This window comes from Arabidopsis lyrata (assembly GCF_000004255.2).
Source record: "Arabidopsis lyrata subsp. lyrata unplaced genomic scaffold ARALYscaffold_5, whole genome shotgun sequence".
NCBI classification, from domain to species: domain Eukaryota; kingdom Viridiplantae; phylum Streptophyta; class Magnoliopsida; order Brassicales; family Brassicaceae; genus Arabidopsis; species Arabidopsis lyrata.
This window is the reverse complement of record NW_003302551.1, coordinates 2,418,307-2,437,757: the sequence shown is the minus strand read 5'-3', so window position 1 is coordinate 2,437,757 and position 19,451 is coordinate 2,418,307. Positions and strand designations below refer to the sequence as shown.

At 31.7% G+C, this 19,451-nt stretch overlaps 5 protein-coding genes and 1 long non-coding RNA gene across 10 annotated transcripts; 2 read left to right on the top strand and 4 right to left on the bottom strand.

Moving 5' to 3' along the window:
* Nucleotides 1-1,113: 1,113 nt before the first annotated feature.
* LOC9311345 (allene oxide cyclase 1, chloroplastic) lies at nucleotides 1,114-2,473 on the bottom strand. Its single transcript, XM_002875231.2, has 2 exons — nucleotides 2,036-2,473; nucleotides 1,114-1,803 (listed from the first exon to the last, which is right to left on the bottom strand). The coding sequence occupies exons 1-2, from the start codon at nucleotides 2,271-2,273 to the stop codon at nucleotides 1,280-1,282; spliced, it is 762 nt and encodes a 253-aa protein (XP_002875277.1). The 5' UTR covers nucleotides 2,274-2,473; the 3' UTR covers nucleotides 1,114-1,279.
* A 1,205-nt stretch (nucleotides 2,474-3,678) lies between these two features.
* On the top strand, nucleotides 3,679-5,044 carry LOC9311344 (ENHANCER OF AG-4 protein 2). The gene is made up of 2 exons (XM_002876882.2): nucleotides 3,679-4,317; nucleotides 4,673-5,044. Exons 1-2 carry the CDS (start codon nucleotides 3,679-3,681, stop codon nucleotides 4,760-4,762), a joined length of 729 nt encoding a protein of 242 aa, XP_002876928.2. The 3' UTR covers nucleotides 4,763-5,044.
* Nucleotides 5,045-5,063: 19 nt separating this feature from the next.
* On the top strand, nucleotides 5,064-6,870 carry LOC110228754. Of its 2 annotated transcripts, XR_002332291.1 has the most exons (4): nucleotides 5,064-5,075; nucleotides 5,243-5,334; nucleotides 6,158-6,231; nucleotides 6,359-6,870. It is a non-coding gene; the product is annotated as an uncharacterized LOC110228754 (long non-coding RNA). The 2 variants fall into 2 exon arrangements; XR_002332290.1 differs by lacking the exon at nucleotides 5,064-5,075 and having other exon boundaries at nucleotides 5,148-5,334.
* Nucleotides 6,871-8,719: 1,849 nt separating this feature from the next.
* Nucleotides 8,720-9,993, bottom strand: LOC9311343 (putative F-box protein At3g25750). Its single transcript, XM_021026543.1, has one exon. It carries the CDS (start codon nucleotides 9,832-9,834, stop codon nucleotides 8,728-8,730), a length of 1,107 nt encoding a protein of 368 aa, XP_020882202.1. The 5' UTR covers nucleotides 9,835-9,993; the 3' UTR covers nucleotides 8,720-8,727.
* A 3,319-nt stretch (nucleotides 9,994-13,312) lies between these two features.
* On the bottom strand, nucleotides 13,313-15,258 carry LOC9311342 (methionine aminopeptidase 1C, chloroplastic/mitochondrial). Of its 4 annotated transcripts, none has more exons than XM_021026388.1 (10): nucleotides 15,090-15,258; nucleotides 14,923-14,956; nucleotides 14,594-14,831; nucleotides 14,362-14,523; nucleotides 14,239-14,280; nucleotides 14,089-14,160; nucleotides 13,927-14,006; nucleotides 13,743-13,846; nucleotides 13,618-13,665; nucleotides 13,313-13,537 (listed from the first exon to the last, which is right to left on the bottom strand). In XM_021026388.1, the coding sequence occupies exons 1-10, from the start codon at nucleotides 15,247-15,249 to the stop codon at nucleotides 13,392-13,394; spliced, it is 1,086 nt and encodes a 361-aa protein (XP_020882047.1). In that variant the 5' UTR covers nucleotides 15,250-15,258; the 3' UTR covers nucleotides 13,313-13,391. The 4 variants fall into 4 exon arrangements, with proteins under 4 accessions (XP_020882047.1, XP_002875274.2, XP_020882048.1 ...); XM_002875228.2 differs by having other exon boundaries at nucleotides 13,743-13,843; XM_021026389.1 differs by having other exon boundaries at nucleotides 13,440-13,537; nucleotides 13,783-13,846.
* Nucleotides 15,259-15,314: 56 nt separating this feature from the next.
* LOC9312996 (AP2/ERF and B3 domain-containing transcription factor ARF14) lies at nucleotides 15,315-16,792 on the bottom strand. The gene has a single exon (XM_021026392.1). It carries the CDS (start codon nucleotides 16,542-16,544, stop codon nucleotides 15,531-15,533), a length of 1,014 nt encoding a protein of 337 aa, XP_020882051.1. The 5' UTR covers nucleotides 16,545-16,792; the 3' UTR covers nucleotides 15,315-15,530.
* Between the last annotated feature and the right edge of the window lie 2,659 nt (nucleotides 16,793-19,451).

Here is a 19,451-nt window from a genome sequence, read left to right as displayed (position 1 = left end):
AGTATATAGAACATTGATTTTGATATCTGGTAGTATGCCATAAATTTCAGGCAGACCATGATAAATTGATAGCTTGGACCACGCTTCGATAGTCTGACCAATGCGAAAATGCGGGAGCTTCATCTCCAACGCCATCGCGATGGACCAAAATCACATCTAAACTAGGTATTTTCATTATTACTAGAAAATATATCATCTCTCAACTAATATTTGTTAATGTCTGACTTTTACATGTAAAAACATTTTTTGGTTAAACATAAAAGTTCCAGGTAGTACTCAAAGTTAGACTTTAGATTCCACAATTTAAAGAATAGTCTTTTGTACCAAATATATATTAGCACTAGGCCCACCATCCCTTTTGTATGTAAAGGTATCTTTGCAACCTATAAATTGGCTGGAGAAGGAACTCGAAAGTTGGTTGTCTGATTTATCCACAATATTCGGGTTAAACTGTTGGTTTTTTTCCAAAGCTTGGTGCCTATCCAGCTTTTTTTTCTTAGTATAATTTTCTTGTTCTTGAGATGAGTGTACATCACCTCCTTGATGAAATCGGGCGAGGATGGAAGCTTTATTTGATCCACCAACATGATCATCTTTCTTCAATCTTAGGTTAAGACCATGGTACGCCTTTTCTGAAGATGTGTTTTCTTGGAATTTGATAATATAAGGTAGCATTCCATGAAATTTTCTTATTGGTAATGTGTATGGACAACACCGAACCCTAACTCCAACGCCATCGCGATGCACCAAAATCACATCTAAACTAGGTATTTTCATTATTAACTCCTATAAATGTATTTGTGATGGTGTGTGGAAGGTCTATAAAAATTTAGCAAATTTGGATTAGCAAGGGCTAACTCGTTTGGTTGGAGGATGTGCCATGTCGAGAGTCACCTCAGGCTTAGATTTGTATATGGATATTATAAAATGGGTAATCAAGTGTATAGATTTGTATATGGATGTTATAAAATGCAGCTTAGACTTTGAGAACGTTTTCTTTAAATCGGATACACGTGAAGCAGTTCAAATCTTCTCAAAATGACATGACCCTTTATCAAAAAACAAGGAAAAAAAACATGTGACATGAAGAAGATATTTTGTCCCCCAAAAGGCTAAACTCAAAATTAAAGATTCTATTAGAAGTATTTTTCAACTCAAACATACTTCATTCAGACTATACATACATATTATTCGATTACAAGAATAAGAGTATATAAAAAATTCGTTATGAAAAAAGTTATTATACTGGACAAGAGAAAGATAAGACTAATTTTATTCACTAATTTGTAAAGTTGCTTACAACTCCACTAGGCTCAAGCGCCTTAGCTTCCGGTGCTGGCTCCGCGTCCTTAGACGGAGGTACCGGCGTTCCGGTGAGCTCCAACGGCAAATCATTAGCCAATCCTTTAAGGAAAAAAGTGTAGAACAGTTTTGTCGGATACACAATCTGTTGAAGCTTAACTTGTCCGTACGCACCTTCAAAGATTCCAGCGCCACCAGTGATAGCGAGGAACGAGTCCTCGTAAGTCAAGTACGGTCCTTGAACGGACAAGTGACCATAGTCTCCGAAGTAGAAGCTATAAGTAGCTTCGAATCTTTCACCTTTCTTCGGGACGTGTTCGATGACGACACAGAGACCTGCCGTGATGCCTACGCGTTTCTTGAGATCGCCGGTGTATAGTTTGTTGGTGAATGGGACAAGATCTCCGAGACCGAACATTAAGCTGAATGCGTTTTTAAGAATTTTTGGGCTGTGTCTATCTAAATCGTTGATTTCGTACACGCTCAGTTCTTGAACTTTACCTGAAAAAATGAATCAATTTGTGAATTGGGTTCTTGATTTTGAGATTTAATAAAGTTAAATTTAATGAATTTAGCAAATTTAATGAAGTTAGCAAATTTATGAAAATGGGACATTAATTTTAATCTATGTATAACAAATTTGTAAATATATCAAAAATAGTTTTTGAAAAAGCTCTGTTTATATGAGTTTTTCGAATCTTAGCACAAAATGATCAAGAAGAAAATAACTTACTTGGTCTGGGGTTTTCGGTATTTCCTAAGTCCTGGGTGAGAGCTCGAGTAGGAGTGAGTTTCTTCTTGGGATTGAAACTTGATCTAGTGGAGGAATCTGGACCGATAGAAGAGACTCCAAGATTTTGGAAGGATTTAGAGAAACCAAGAAGAGAGCTTCGATGAAATTGTTGATTACATGAGATATTGTTGAGAGTTGTCATGGAGATAGATTGGAGAGACATTGCAGAAGAAGACATTGCTCAAAAGAAAAAGAAAAAAAAAAAGACTAGAGAGAAGATACTTTAAAATGATTTTTTAAGAGATGGGACTTTGGTTTTATGTGGTGAGTGATTTGAGTTCTACGAAATGTTTGTGTATATATATAGATATTGGATGAATGATTGATGATGATAAATGGTGAATGGTGATAAAGCTAAATATCCCAGAAATGGGTCACTAACGAACGATGCTTTGGGGGATTTTGGATTTGGTTTCCATGGACGGCAAGTGGTTTGAGTGTTAGAAAATGTGGGAAATGGTCCAAGTTTTTGGGTCTTAGCTTTGGTCTAAGTTGATAGACTTTTGGCCGGTCCCTAAACTACAAAAAGAGAAATAAAAAACGTGCTAAATGTATCCAACTATATTTTAACTACATATGAAGCTTTGAATTCGTTATTCTAACTACATATTAATTGGCCCACATTATAAAGAAATAATATTTTAGATAGCCATGTTTTAGATGAAAATAAAATATTTGGCATCTTATGTATGTGTATAATAAAATGCCTCTCTGTTAGACATGATGATTTTATTTTATTTTCTTACTTTTATTCTATATGTTATTGTGTGTAATTGACCAAAAATTTTAAATCCGAATTAGCTTATTCTATGTTTTTTTTTCAATATAAAATGATGTGTTCGCTTGTAATTAATCATATGGTTGGTTTCTTGTAATGCTTAATATGTATAGGGTAAACTTGTTAATTTTTTTTTGTTTAAATCTTTAATCATACCAAAAAAACAAAAATATTTTTTCTAGGATCTCGTGAACCATTCTCCAAGACTACTAAATCGCATCCACAAAGAAAACATATAAAAACGCCAAAACGACATCGTAAGACTGTAAGTCTTAGAAAGCAACAATTTACAGCACCGTAAGAAACGACGCCGTGTTACGCGGCCATTTGATTTTAAACGACGTCGTATGTATATTAATTTCGAAAAGAAAAAAGAAAAAAGAAATAATCTCATAATTTTGAAAAAGATCATTGTGTTTAAGCGAGTTTGTGTGAATAAATTAGCCGTTTTCAACGGTAACTTAATTTTAAAACGGCTAGATTTTTGAATTCTAATTCTGTAAATAAATACCTCGATCGTCACTATAAATATACTCAAATCTTTTACAAAGAAATCAAATAATTTTCATTTTACTTCTCTGTGTTTTTTAAATTATTTGCATATCAAAATCATTCTCATGAAAAGAAAATGTATCAGGCACAAAGACCAAGAAGACCCACAGCTTGACTGAATGAGCTCCTTTCACCGGCGTTCCTCTTCCGGCAGCCTCCTCTTGTGATTGGAGTTTGCTTCTAAGATTAGATCTCTCAGGTGGGCCTCGTTTTCCGGTGACATGGCAGTTTTCCGGCGAGTTTACTACCTGAGATGGCTCTCTTTTCTCTCCCGATGTCAAGTCTCTCTCACTGTTTCCCGATTTGTTCGGTCCCCTACCGTGGTCTGAGACCTCCTCCAGCACCACGACCGGAGCCTCCGTCTTCACCAACTCCTCCACAGCCACCGGATCCACCGGATCCCCAGATCTGGCCCTCATCCGAAGAAGCTCTTGCTCAGCTCCTCCTCCTTCAACACCTCTCCGATCCTCAACGATTTCCCAGTGTTTCCAATCCCCCATCGCAGCCGCCATCGAGACCTGCTCCTCCTTGCCAAAAGGTTGTTTCGCTGTCTTTTGCCGCTGTTGCTCCTCACCGCTCAAGCCGCCGCCGACGCACTCCTCATCCCACGCTCCTCAAAGGTGAACCTAGGGTTTCACTGTTTGGGCCAAATGTGGGTGGTTTTGTTATTGGGCCATGGTTGCTTATTGGGCCAAAAGATGAGGGTCTTTTTATTGGGTCTTACAATCCCAACATTCAGCCCACTCTTGTTCCTCTTTCGAGCCCTTTCTCACAATCCCTTGACTCGCTTCGCCTCAAGCCATCTGAGTTCGTCAAGCCACGCCTCGTCGTCAGCAGATTTGCTTGCTCGCTCTCCTTCTCACACACCATCCCCCCTATCATATTCCCCCAGGTACGCTCCTTTTCTCCACTCTCTGATTCTTCTAATTTGAGAAGTTATTGGATGGTTGTGGAGAGTGTAGCTTTGGCTTTGTGGAATTTGATTACTTTGGATTCTTTTGGATCCACACTTGTGCTCTCTCGTGGCACCATTATCGCCTTAGTGCGAACCTTTACTGCAGTATGCAGATTCTACTTCAATTTGGCTATGTTAGAAGCCTCCTTGTGGCAGATTGGAAAGAGATCTTCGCTCTCTTTCTCCGTTCCAGTTATTCTGGTTCATCGGGATTTTTATAGTCCTCATCTCTCCTTTATGGAGCTTATTATCCTCCCAAATACTTCACTTGTGTTGAGTGGTATTGTTATAGGGAGCATTGTTGTCAAGACTGTTTTGCTTGGAGCAGAAGCGCGGATTATTATTCATGATGGTTCCCGTTCAACATTTGTTGGCTGTTTGACTTTGGAGGCTTTGTTTCCTCCTCTTTGTGGTTTCGGCAAAGACTACTGTTTTGAAGATGTTTGCTTTATCGGTGGCCCTTGTTTAGATTCTGCGTTGGTAGAACTCTTGAGTTCACCCTTATCCCTAAGTCTCTGTTTGAGATTTGTTGTTGTTCTTAGTTTATCTTCTTACTCGATCACTTTGTTGGTCGTGGTATTAGATGTTTGGGCCCCTTGTAGCCTCGTTGTATTCTCCGTCTTTTGAGGTTAACCTTATCTTTAATATAAAATGCTAAGTTTGTCCAAAAAAAAAAAAAAAAAAGAAAATGTAAAGTAAGTTCGAAATCTAAATCTTCTTTCTCATCAGATGATTCCAATCGCATCTGATTCGTTTTTCTAATCTTTCAAAATCGAATCTCCTTTCTCATACTCTGTTTTGATTTCAAGACAACTGTTGATTCTTTTCCATTATCTGATTAATTGGTCTGCTGTGATTACAGATTTTGGGTTAATCTCCGATTTGTTTTATGCCGGAAACAAAAGTTGTGGAAGCTTTTGGAACAGACGGTGACGTACGGTGGAAGAAAAAGTTGTAAGTTTTATAAAATTTGTATTCGATTTCTCTTCCGTACGTATTTCTTCATAATCTAGTTGTTGTAATTAAATCATTGATTCTAAAATTATCTGGAATTTGATTGGATTGTGGAGAAAACTAATAGTAATTAGGGTTTGTTGTGTTCTTAAGAAGTCAAATCTCGTCAACGATTTATATTCTTTTACTGATATAATCATTATCTTTTCTAAAACTACAGATTTTGGGTTGTTCTATGATTTTCCCAATCGCACTTTGGAAATTTCTTGCTCGAGCTCGGACAGATTTTAATCTGATTTTACTTAAAAATTATACTTTAGTATTTATTTCTGGTAAATCTGATTTTTAATGCATCTATGGTAATCTGGTATCATCATGAACTTGTTGTGGTTATCAATTTAGTCGTCTTTAGCATGTTTGATTTTTAGCATTATCTGAAAATTGATTTTGGAGAAATTAATTTGGGGATATTGTGGTAATTTGTTATTGCATAATACGTCAAATTTAGCATAATACGTCAAATTGCAGATGTTGAGAGTACAATGATTATTTCATATAGGAAAAAGTATATAGGCATGTTAAGTGCATTATTTCTATATACGCTTTCAACACGTACCTATTTCCTAAAATTTCTAAAAAAATCATTTCCACGTTTCCAAACGCTTCCGCGTATCCGCTTCTGATTCCATGCAAAAGGTATACAAAACTTTAAAATCTTTTACACCATGTTTGCCGAATTTAATTTTCAGATAATGCAAAATTTTAGAAAGTCATAATCGTTCATCGTGGTCTTATGTATTACATAAAAATGTGTTTATTGTAGGGATGTCGTACATGCAAAACCATTTCCACGTTTCCAAACGCTTCCGCGTATCCGTTTCTGATTCCATGCAAAAGGTATACAAAACTTTAAAATCTTTTACACCATGTTTGCCGAATTTAATTTTCAGATAATGCAAAATTTTAGAAAGTCATAATCGTTCATCGTGGTCTTATGTATTACATAAAAATGTGTTTATTGTAGGGATGTCGTACATGCAAAACCGTTCGTTATGATTTTGAATGTTTCGAGAAAAACTGCGTCGTGGAATCTTTGTTCGTGAGATTTAGTCACCATAATCATTGTTCGTGGGATTTAGTTTACCATAATCGCCGCAAGCATAATCGTCACTCGTGGTCTCGTGTGTAACAGGGGAAATATGTCCATTGTAGGAATGTTGTACATGCAGGTCCATTATGATTTTGAATGTTACAGGGAATCATTGTTCGTTGGAGTTGTTCACCATAATCGCATATACGGCAAGTAATTGTTTACCATAATCGGTCGTCGTGGTCTCTCGTGTGTTATAGAGAATATATGTCCATTGTAGGGATGACGTACATGCAGAATCGTCTATTATGATTTTGAATGTTTAAGAGACAACTACGTCGTAGAATCATTGTTCGTGGGAGTTGTTCACTTTAATCTCATATACGGCATGTAATTGTTTACCATAATCGCTGCAAACATAATCATCATTCGTGGTCTCGTGTGTAGAGATGTCGTACATGTAGAACCGTCTGTTATGATTTTGAATGTTACATGGAAAACTGCGTCGTAGAATTTTAAAAATAGTAAAATATTATTTAATTTACTAATCCACAACCTTAATTTTGTGGGAAAATTTTAGATCCCCAAATTAATTAAAGATATTTAACTACTAAACTACTTGATTGTGAAAACAAACATAACTTGCCAATTCTATATTTGATCGTTAGAGGTGCTAGGTTTAATTGTTTCACACTGCAATGTAAAAGTTAGTTTCTAGATTAATTTGCCAATATAAGTTTCCTCTTTATACCTATCCACCAACAAACTACACAACTTTTAACTTTAAACAGATTTTAGATTGCCAAGTTATTTCAAAAAGAATACATAGGCATGTTAATTTTGTGATACAATTTTGTGTATTTTTAAATATTTTGTTTCAGTCAGCCTTTGATTCAACATTTGATTAAAAATAAATGCTTCTATTTTTGATCATGCTATAGAGTTAGGTTCCAGTTACCAACTTACATATCACGTTTTATATATTTTGTTTTATAACTCAAGAATAATATGACCATTGATTATTTACCTTTTTAGAAGATGGATAAAGATGTTTTAAAATTTTCAAGATTTTTTATGATTTCATAAAACAAAAGTTTGATCCGTACAATGTATTCGTTTTAAATTAAAATTTTAAGTTGACTTTGGTAATCTTCTATTTTTAGTTAAGTGAAAATTTAATAATAAATAAACTCTTTGTAGTGTATTATTCTTAGGAACTATTGTTTCACATTAAATTTTAATTTTTGGATTTATAATTTTTATAAATCTAGTCACATAAATTGTTTTTTTCCTCTACCATGCATTTACTTTTTACTTCCATTCTAAACCTCATTAACACATTCAAAATTTTGAAATATGATCATTTTGAAATTTGTTTATGTGAAAAGCTATTTCTTTCTGAACAATTCTTGGGTTCACCCCCTCTTTAATTACCAGTCAGAATTTGCCACGTCATCTAATTAAACAAATTAAAATAATTAAATTAAATTATTAAAAACCTAAAACTAAATTAATTGCATGGGCCACTAATATCTCTTTCACGTCTCTCTCTAAAGTTTTTTTTTTTCAAACATTGTCTTTCTTCTTTTTTAGTGAAAAACAGAAAAAAAAAAAATAACCAAAAAAAAAAAATGTCACGTACATAAACCAAACAATTTCTCACTTCTATGATATTCAATAGAATTACATAAACCAATAATCTTCTCCGGTAAAACTAATCTCTTTTGATTATAAGTGAGAAGAAGAAAAGAAAAAAACTATGAATAAAAAATTAGGGTTAATAACTTAAAAATTCAGATTTAGGGTAAGTTTTATTTTTTCCTTTTGGATTTAGAGAGAGAGAGACGTGAATGAGATATTAGTGGGCCATAAAATTAATTCAGTTTTGGGTTTTTAGTGATTTAATTTAATTATTTAATTTAATTATTTCAATTTTTTTAATTAAATAACATGGCAAATTTTGATTGGTTATTAAAGAGAGGTGAATGAATTGGGTAATAAAATTTTCACAATATTGTTCCGTTCTAGTATTATTTGTGATAAAATTTTCACAATATTGTTCTCACGATTTTAAATTTAATTTTTATAATTTAATTATTTTTTGTTAATTATATAAGTAAGATAAATATGTATTAAATAAATATTTTAAATATACCTATATTAAAGAATGTTGTTATAATGAACGCTTAGATGGACACTTTAGATAGAAAGAGAACTCTCTAATTATATATGTATAGATTGTTTTATATTTTCTTTATTTTATTCAATAAGCATGATTTTGAAATTAAAGATAATTAACAGTTTCAGAGAAAGGAAAGTGAGAACATGTGAAAACAACTCTGAGAAGAAATATCAGTCATCTCGATGATACTACCATCATCAAGCTTGAACACTTTAAGATTTTCGCCATAATCATAAAAGAAGTAGATAGCATTCTTCAAACATCCATGGTACTCAGAGGCTACGACCGTAAAACAACTGTCCCAAGCAACAATGAGTGCCTTGTCTCCCAAGGAACTAACCTCAACCCATTTTGCCAAATCCTCGTCCATCTTATAAACCTTAAAACCAACGGTCCTCCTGATATAATGTTTAGTAACGCTAAGTTGATGCACAATGCATAGATCTCCACAATATTCCACGAGCCTCGTGTCTTCGCAACTATCATAATTATAGTAGTCCAATGGAGTTGAAGGTGTCTGTTGAACAGCACTAAGCTGTGATAAACTAATCCACCAAGTTGCTCCTTTTAAGTCCACGGCATAGATACGTCCCATGTGAAGTATAATGTCCGAGAAATCTTCGACTTGGTTATTAATTTTTGTCCAACTTCTACTTCCGTCTCTAGTCTTACAGCACCATATTTTCTTATCTCGGTTGATTGCAAAAAACATATTGTCTAGGAAAGCAACTCTATAGAATACATCTGATGGTGTCTTGTCATACTTCATGTCATAATTAGAGAATATATATGATGGTATCTTTTCGTCCTTCAATCCATCAAATATATTAATCTTGTAAGATTGGCGAATCTCTGAAACGCCAACCTTCAAAAGGTCTAGGGTTTGGTGGGAATGGATGATGAGCTCGCCAGAGATAGGACTCAAGAGAGTAATCTTACGATATTTGGAGGCTTGGCTAGTTCTTATTAGCCATCCATTGTTAGGACATGAAGAAGGGAGAGTTATACGGAAGAAAGTGGTGGGAAAGAGATGAGCCTTTATCTTCTTATTGGAGGTAGGAAGGTAGCGGTTAAAGCGAAACTGAAGACGCTCTTTAGACATCGTAACCGTAGAACGCCAGTATTTACAGATGCTACGGATACGGAGGACGTCGATGTTGGAGGAATAACGGTTTGCAATTAAATCTAGGAGTTCTTCAGGTAAATCAGACCACTCAGTTTTCTCCATCTTTGAATTTATCGTCGAGTTCTCTCTGTGTTGTTATCGTTGCTCAGAAAAACAACTTCAAAACAAAGCCCCGAAGACTGAAACTTGAAAATATATGCAAGATTTCCAACAAACTCATGATATGAGAAACTGACACGTAACATGTTGATATACTTAAAAAAAAAAATTCGATTAGTTTAAGCTATAGTAAGATATAGAAGATCGTAATATTAATTAAAAGTTTGTTAATGTCATTATCTTTTAAATGTTAGTTGTTTAGATTAAATTGTTGATTACTTTTTGTGACTTGTGCTTTTTTCGTTTTATCCCAATACTATTATTTAGTTTTAACTTTTTAACAAAAGAAGATACCATAATTTAATTTCATTATAGTTAGTTATACTTATACATATCATTATTTTTTAAACTATGTCACATACACTTTTATCCTAATTTTCTATCATTTAACGAAAAAACAAAATTTAATTACTTTACTCTAAAATAATATATAGAAGATTCTAATGTTCATTAAGTTTGTTAATGTCATCTTTTTAAAATATTAATGACTTACACTAAATTGTTAATTACTTTTTAGATAATAAAGTAAGGGTTTTACAACCATTGTGTACTTTTGAAACATATTAAAACTCATAATAAACTAATCAAAGGTATATATTTTACTATAAGATTCAACGTACATGATGGTACGGGTTCTTACCTAGTTAATTAATTGAGTTGTATGATGTACTAGATTCTAACCCGCGGTACACCGCGGGACTATAATTTTATTTGAAAATTATCTATAGATATGACATATTATTTTGTTTGATTTAAATGTACGTATATATGTATATATTATATATATTACCCGCGGTAATTATTTTTTGTTTTGTTTAGCATTTAAGATTTTATAATTGTATTTTGATAGTTAATTCTAGGATTTCACTCGTAGTATACCGCCTCCTATTAATATCGACTCAAACCCGTCCTACCATATAACCCCGTCCAGTGAAATTAAACATCATTTTGTTATCGTTTTTTATAATATTTTAATTTTAAAGATATATAATTTGAGTCAATTTAAAAGTTTATTTTGAATGGCTCCCATAATATATATATATATATATATATATAATTGTTATAGAGTTCAAATATCATTAATATTGTAAACTTTTTATAGAATTTAAATATTATAAATACTTATAAACGTTTATACATTCTTATAAAGTTTAAATATTTATAATATTCGAAACTTCATAAAAGTGTTAATATCGACCAAAACTTCATAATTGTATTTTGATGGTTAACTATAAGATTTCACTTGTAGTATATTATTCCGTATTAATATCGATACAAATCCGTCACACCATATAATATCGTTCTGTGAAATTAAACATCATGTTATTTTTCTTTTGTTTAGAATACATATAATTCGAGTCAATTTAAAAGTTTGCTTTTAAATGGTTTCTACAGTATATATATTTATAATTTTTATAGAGTTCAAATATTATTAATATATAAACTATTTATAGAATTTAAATATTATAGATACTTTAAACGTTTTATAAATTTTACATATTTATAATATTTAAACTTCTTATAAGCTTTAATATTAATAATATTTAAAATTCTTAAAAAGTTAAAATATTTATAATATTTGAAACCTTATAAAATAATAATAATCTAAAACAACATATTATTCAGTAGACATAAATAATATTTATATATTTGGTAATAATGTTTTTTGGAGTTAATCTCATTTATAACTAAACAAATTATTTATTGCCAAAATGAGGTTGGTTTATAATAAGTAATATAGCAAAATGAGTTTGTCAAATAACGAATAGTAACCATAATTTAATTAATGTACATTAAAATAAATATATTTAAAAATGAATTACTTAAAACAATTGATTTTGTCACTTGATGGTAAACCACTAAATATTTTCTGTAAACAAACCAAATAATTTTTTAAATCAATACTAATTAAAAAAGGTTCTAAACAGGTTTAAAAGAAAAGAAATGAATCTTTACCTCTAAATAATGAGCTTGGAATTTTGATACGTACCAAATCACAAAAAAAAACCAATCCATCCTCTGATCCACCGAGAGGACGTGTATCCAAATTAGTGAGGCAACAATTAGTTTTAAATGACTGTTTAAACACAAAACAAACAACCATTACTATTGTAACTAAGAGATATAAGTTAAGAAGCTACAACGGATTATTGTTAACTCTACCAATATTTTCACACTCAAACATGAGCCATCTTACCAAGACAATAAAAATCAAAACCCTTTTCTAATTTTTCCAAAACCTGTAGATTAAGGTAACGTAGAAGGACCAGTTTTTGAATGCACTGGAAAGCTCCTCAATTCAACGTGAGGCTATCAAACATATGTAAAGCCATAGAAAGACGAAAGTGAGTTATTTATCAAAAAAAAAAAACAAAAAAAAAAATGAAAGTGATTCAAATCAAAGAAGAATAGAGAAGAACCTTAGTCCAAGACATGTACAAAATGAAGCCACATGGAGATGATTTGAGGAGCTGAAGGACGGCGAGAGTGGAACCATGCCCATTGATTTGATGACTAAATAACCTCATGTATATATATATAGAGAATAAATAGTTTATTGATTTAGGTCTTGTTATGATACAATATTAAAAAAATACATAGATTTGATGAGTAATTGTTATCTTTAAGTTATATATATACGTGATTATTTTCCTTAAAATTCTCCAACAATTATTAGGTTATGTAATTGTTTTAAGAAATTATTTATTTTGCAGCACATTTGTCGTTAGAAAGTTTTTAAAATAAAAAGATTTTTTTTTTAATTTATTACATTTCAATTAATGATGGATCTTTAATTATGAGAAATCATACCAAAAATATTTGAGGATCAAAAATGTTTTGGTAAGATTGTTAAGATATTATGTTAAGATTTTTTTGGCAATTAATATATTTCATTTGAATTTTCTAATCAAAATAATTAATGCCATGACATTCTTTGTAAATACTTAGTAACTCTAGGATTTATTTGCTAAGTGTACTCCAAAAATGTAAATATAGATAGTAGAATATTTTAGGGAATATGGTTACATATAAGATTGACGGATTTCCAATTTCAACAGAGCATTATTTTAGGGATAATGACTATTAAGATCAATTAATTAAGATTTTAGTTGTTATGCCAACAACTATTCGAATTGTTTTTTTAATTATAGTAGTTATGGTAACTACTATTTATTAGGACGCTTAAATATATTCTGGTTTCCTTATTATTTCTTTTAATCGTTATTTTTAAAAATTTCTAGAAAGAAACCGTGGACAATTTTTGGAGATATTTTTTGCAATGTTTGTTGAGCACATTATCTTGTATTTAAATTTTTTAATCAAAATAATTAATGCCAATGGCATTCATCCGTAAATACATTCCAACTCCAGGATTTATTTGCTAAAAGTCATCCAAAAATGTATATATAGATAACATGAATTCGGAGAAAGAAAAGAATAATTAATCAGATAAATTACTTTTTTTTACACTTTTTAAATGGTTAATGATGTAATATAGTTCATGAAATGGTTAGAATTTCTGCACTAGTTGTGGTAATAAGAATTGTATGCTCAAACTGTGCGGCCGGACCACCATCTGCTGTCACAATTGTCCATTTGTCTGGCCACATTACAAACTCGGTCGTTCCAATTGTGAGAATTGGTTCTGTGCAAAAAGGAACCAATCATTTTGTAAGAAAGTATAATGTGATTCATCAAATTTTCTATATAGAGAATAATACTAACCAAGCGTAAAAGTTTGACCTTCAATCATATATTCAAGTTCATAATCATCTGCACAAAACAGAGTTTTTTCAGAAAAATTCCATCATAAGGAAGAGTTCTTGCAGAAAAGCCAGTTCATTACTTACAGTTACTATGAAGATATATAAGAGGTTCCGAGTGTAATACCGTTCCTACACCATGACCGATGAAACGCTCCATATTATAGCCATACTTTGCAGCATGCTCACTGTTGGAAACTGGAAATAATCAAAACTGATCCTCCTAACTTCCCTATATATCTTATTGAATCCGGTTAGTACTATTTACTACCTGATTATCTTCCCAATTTGTTTGAAGCTTGCTCCATCTTTACAAACCGATATACCTTTCTCCAAGCATTCTTCTGTCACCTGTTTAGAACAATAACCAAGTCAGCCTCTAATGGTTTCATAAGAGTTGGAAAGTAAGAGGCACAAAGGAAAACACATTAACCTTCACAAGTTGTTTAAGGCTTTCATTGACGTCTCCACATATGAAAGTCTTTGACGTATCTCCATGATATCCCTGATTCAGAATGTTAAACCCCAAAAATTTACATCCAAAACTTATTGCAGATTAGCAAAAGAAGCTAAGAAGACTTACATCCAAGTAAACTGCGACATCGATGTTTATTATATCTCCATTCTGAAAACAAGGGTTGTTGATTAGTGATATATACTACAAAAGAGAATTCTCATAGTTAAAAAGCAGTTTCATACTCCGAACCTGTAATGGACGAGAATCGGGAATCCCGTGAAACATACATTCATTAACCGATGTACAAACACTTTTAGGAAACCCACCATAACCAAGAGGTGAAGGATAAGCACCAGACTCAATAATCATCTGATGCACTGCCTTGTCAATTTCATCTGTAGTAACAAACGGCTGCAACAAAACAAACCCATTAAACCAAATTTAGAGATCCACAAGAACAAAAGCTAATCTTTATACTTACTCTAACCAAAGTTCCTGCATAGTCTAACACACGAGCCGCGAGCTTGCACGCTTTCTTCATTTTCACAATGCCATTAGAGTCAGGAATCTGTAACTCACTTGATATCATTGGTACTTTGCTAGACTCAAGATATTGAGGCTTTGGTATATGATCAGGAACACGAAGACGAGGCGATACTCTTCCACATACTAGAGGTGGATTTATTCTATCTTCTAATGTACTTTGAAGTTGTTGAATCCTACAAAAATGCATCAAACTATGATATATAAATTTGTTGAAAACTATATACTAAAATTTCACCTTCATTTAAATTCAGTTTTGTTATATACCTTTTAATCCTCAGAGAAGATGATTTCTTATTGACTACAATAAAACAAATACATAAACCTTATTCGAATCATGATTCAGAGATTCCCAAAATTTCTCGAATTCAATCAATTTTCTCGAAACCTAAAGATGAATTTGACGAAACAAAAAGAAGCAAGTAGAGAAAAACCTGAGAGAGGGAAAGAGAATAAGTTAGTCGGAGCTCCGGCGAAATATCTCGACGGCGTTAATTTATCGCCGTTAAATAAAGAACGAGACTGAGAAATCTTCTGCAACATTTTTCGCTGGTGTGAATAAGCAACGGACCAAAGAATATGAAGAAGAAACATTTTAATGGACTTAGAAATAAATGAGGCCCATTAAAATAACGAGTAAGGCCCATTAAAAATTACAGTAATTAACTAGCTCATCTACATATAAATGATTCATGATTGTACATTGCATATTAACACACAAATTTGCTTAACACCTAATTAATTTTTTCCCACTTGTTACAACTTACAACATTAATAATCTCAGCAAGAAGTAAAAAGTTAAAATAAAAATAAAAAAGTTTTTTTTTTTTACCAAGAAATTAAAAAAAAAAAAAAAAGAGTTGTTAAAATTGTTATTACAAAACTCGTTGCTTCTTCTTATTACACCTTAACGACGAAAACACCTCCGTTGCTTCCTTCAGTACAACGACGTCGTTTAAAGAAATGTCAACCCCAAACAATCTCACAACCCGACCTGTTTCTTGATCCGACCCGGATCCGAATTTCGATTTCCAACCAATAAACAACTTTTGATCCTGACCGTTGGATCTTTTAAAACTGATCAAATCACCGGCACAAAGTCTCTTCTCTTTAACAAATCTACTCCAACCTTTAGTCAACACATAACTTTGACTACTATTCCAGTAAGAGTAACGGAACCTCCACACTTTTCCGTTAACGTCTTCGAAATTCAACAGTATACCTTTAACGGAGACGTTATTATTACCTAACGGTAACGGAAAATGTTTCTCCGCTTGGTGTTTTGGTATAACTAAACGGTTTAGTTTCCCGACGTCACTTGGCGTTACCGTTTTCTCAAACAGTAACTCCGACGTTTTAAACCCCGTTATAACCGCCACGGTAACGGAACCAAACTCCGTCGTCTTGTTTCCGTTACCGTTACGGTTACGTTTCCTTTGCTCTAACTCTTCTTTGTAAGTGTGTTTTCTCAACATATCTACGATCTCTGATTTCGAATGTGCGTTTAAGAAATCAACCTCGTCATCGTCGTTACCGTTAACTAACGTCGTTTCTTTAAAATTTGTAACGGCGTCACGGCCACGGAAACGGTGAGCCGCGACGTCGTAAGCACGAGCTGCTTCGTCTTCTTCGTTGAAAGTTCCAAGCCATACGCGTTGGTGTTTCTCGTAAATCTGAGCTCCCCATCTTCCATTTGGTTGAGGAACAACACCTTTGAATCTTGAAGAAGGAAGCTTTCTTGATTCTGCCTCGACACCGTTCTCTGAATCAAGAACCACACTTGTTCCGCTTCCCATTCTGTATAGTAAACTCGCCGGAGACGATGACTTTCTCGCCGGAACCGAATCTGTAGTTGTGGAGCTCTCGTCTACGCTACTCATGGCATCCATGTTATGCAACGAAAGAAGAAACTGAGAGAAAATCACAAGAAAATTGTGAAATCTTGAGAGATTAGTAATGTGAAATGTGAATGTATATGTGTGAACGTGTGTGAATGTATGCGTGTATATATAGAGAGACAAGAGGGAAATAAGAAAACATCAAGTGTGCATGTATGTTATTAATTTTTTTTTTATTTACTTCCTTTTTATTATTTGTAGTGTGTTTTAAGGAGATAAGTATAATATATGGGTAGGTGTATGGGAATAGTATGGGTTTGTGTGTATATATGTTGTGGGTCAACTTAAATACATAGGAAGGTTCATGCAAAAGATAAAGAATGCTTTAAAAAAAAAAAAAAAAAAGTTAAATTCGCATTTCCATCTTAGGTTTTCTGTATCAAATAGAAAATAAAATAACTCAATCCTTCATTGTATACAGAAAATTTTACGTTTAAGAAAAGGATTCTAATATCTATGATGCACATATTAAATATATAACTTAAAGTATCCTCAAAAAATGAATCTAAATTTATTTTATATTTTATAATTAATCAGCAAAACTTGTTTGATCTTAAGTTTTTTTTTTCTTTTTGTGATTTTATGATTGCTCTATTATATCATTCCTTTGACTATTTGACATACCAATTATCACGAAACTTTTTTTTTAGATAAATTTTGTTGTTGTCAACCTTTACTTAGATGATTTAAAACATAGAAAATATTTAAAAGGAATAATTTCATTGTTAAGTTATTACTAGATCTGGACCTGCACGTTCGTGCGGAGTAAAATTTATAAAACTGCAAATCTTAAAAGTTTTAAATTGAAAAATAGTGAAAAGTTATATGAAATGTCAAAATATTATAGTTTTGATTGATGTAAAGTAGTGTCACATTAACAATTTTATTTTAGGTATTTTATTAATAGTTTGATGTAAATGGGTAAAATTATGGTTAGTGAAGGGTTCTATGTAAATGTTTTAAGAGAATTGTGTATTAACCATGGGAAAACACATAATAATTTTTTAATTGTAATAATAATAATTTCCTGAATTATATTATTTCCTGAATTAATCTTAAAACTGATTATATTATTTTATGGTCTCACACTTTTAGTGTAATGATACATAGGTTTTATTATGTAGTGGGCAACATTTTATGGGCTACTAATAGAGTCTTATTAGCCGAATATATATTTACTGATATTTTGACATTACTATATTTAATTAAAAATAAATCAAAACATGAGAGGAAAGTTTGGATTGTCTATGGCTCATGCATTTCATTCAAATCACAAAATATTTTTGAGATTATGATGTATCTAAAATTCGTAATTTATTCGAGGAATATTCTATATTTCAAAATACAAAATATTTGGTTTATATTATATTTTGGGAAATATAATAACTCTTTTTTTTAAAACATTGGAACAAATTGGCTTTTTATTTCTTTCATCTAAACTAATCAAAATTAATTAGTATGATTTTATTATGGAAATTTAAAAATCAAAAATAAATTATCCTTTGTTATTTTTTAGTTATATTAAATTGTACTGTCGTTTTCGGAAATATCTAACATTACTTTGCCAAATTAAATAAGTAAACATATAGAAAATTTCAACTTTTTTTTCTTTCCATCTATACTAATCTGAATTTATTAGTATAATTTCTTAAAAAATAGATTTAAATCTAAATTATATGATGATACTAAATTGATTTTTATTTTGTTTTTCCGGAAGTATCTCAATATATATTACGAAATTAAATAAGTTTACATATATACAATTTTGAAATTAATAGTTAGATTTTTTGTGGAAACTGCTTTAAAATTTTCCATAAATATTGGGTAGTTATTAATTTGTTGATTTTATAGAAACTACTTTAAACGATTTCCATAAATATTGGGTAGTTATTAAATTTGTTGATTTAATTTCAGATTTTTTTATATAAAAAATACAAATATCAAATGGACACAAATACCATTTTTGCAATTTTTTTTTCCTTTTTCAAATTCAAAATATCAATGGCATTTCATGTAATATTCTACAACAAAAAAGTTTTTTTATTTTCTAGTGATTCCCAATTAATAGTATAGATACTCACGACCAAAAAAGGTGATATAAATATGTTGTGGGCTGCATGGGGAAGTGGGGTCGGCAAATGGACCATAATAGATAAAAGAGAGATTCACATGAGAAATAGAATATTTTTTTAGATAAGTTCATCTCCCCTGATGTTATGATTTGCTAATTTACAAAGTTGAGGATGGAAGAATCTTTCTTTTTTAGGTACTATAGAGATGCTAATTAATATGTTTGTCTTCCAAATCTCAATGAATTTTGTTCCGTGAGGATATTTTTTGCAAGCATGAAGCCTTCATGTAGATACAAATGCAATTGTTCAATGCTCTTGAGATAATACCTTTTTATTATTATGTGTTTTTAATATATATATATATATATATAGCATTATGGAAAAACTATAAAATTTACCACTTATTTCCAATTTTTTTCAAAATCTATCACAGTCTTTCATTTTTTTCAACTCATACCACATTTAGTATTTGAATTACTAATTTGCCCTCCCTATTTATCTTTCCAATTTATCTCTCCTTCCTATTTATCTTTCATACAACATTAGCTTCCCTATTTATCTCTCTCACTCGAAACATGTGCACTTTAACCAAAAAACATTATATCTCTTGAGACTAAACAATTAACTTTCGTTTTTGTCTCCAAATCTTGTCCCCGATTGGAAATTCTCTGTTGCGTCTAGAGTTTGTCCCCGATTTCATCATCTTTCTATTATCATGAATCCCACATCTTGTCCACCAATAGTTTTCATTTAAAGGTTTCGAATTTTATTTAGATTTTTTACCATCTATTTTGGTCTATAGATTAGTTGAGCATTATTGTCTTCA

Excerpts from the sequence above, each read along its gene's own strand:
- LOC9311344 (XM_002876882.2), top strand. The coding sequence starts at position 3,679 with ATGGCTCTCTTTTCTCTCCCGATGTCAAGTCTCTCTCACTGTTTCCCG. Across the intron at positions 4,318-4,672 it reads CCCCTATCATATTCCCCCAG|GGAGCATTGTTGTCAAGACT; the intron begins GTACGCTCCTTT and ends GTATTGTTATAG.
- LOC9311342 (XM_021026388.1), bottom strand. The coding sequence starts at position 15,249 with ATGTTTCTTCTTCATATTCTTTGGTCCGTTGCTTATTCACACCAGCGA. Across the intron at positions 14,957-15,089 it reads ATTCTCTTTCCCTCTCTCAG|TCAATAAGAAATCATCTTCT; the intron begins GTTTTTCTCTAC and ends GTTTTATTGTAG. Across the intron at positions 13,666-13,742 it reads TATATATCTTCATAGTAACT|ATGATTATGAACTTGAATAT; the intron begins GTAAGTAATGAA and ends TGTTTTGTGCAG.
- LOC9312996 (XM_021026392.1), bottom strand. The coding sequence starts at position 16,544 with ATGGATGCCATGAGTAGCGTAGACGAGAGCTCCACAACTACAGATTCG.
- LOC9311343 (XM_021026543.1), bottom strand. The coding sequence starts at position 9,834 with ATGGAGAAAACTGAGTGGTCTGATTTACCTGAAGAACTCCTAGATTTA.
- LOC9311345 (XM_002875231.2), bottom strand. The coding sequence starts at position 2,273 with ATGTCTTCTTCTGCAATGTCTCTCCAATCTATCTCCATGACAACTCTC. Across the intron at positions 1,804-2,035 it reads TACCGAAAACCCCAGACCAA|GTAAAGTTCAAGAACTGAGC; the intron begins GTAAGTTATTTT and ends TCATTTTTTCAG.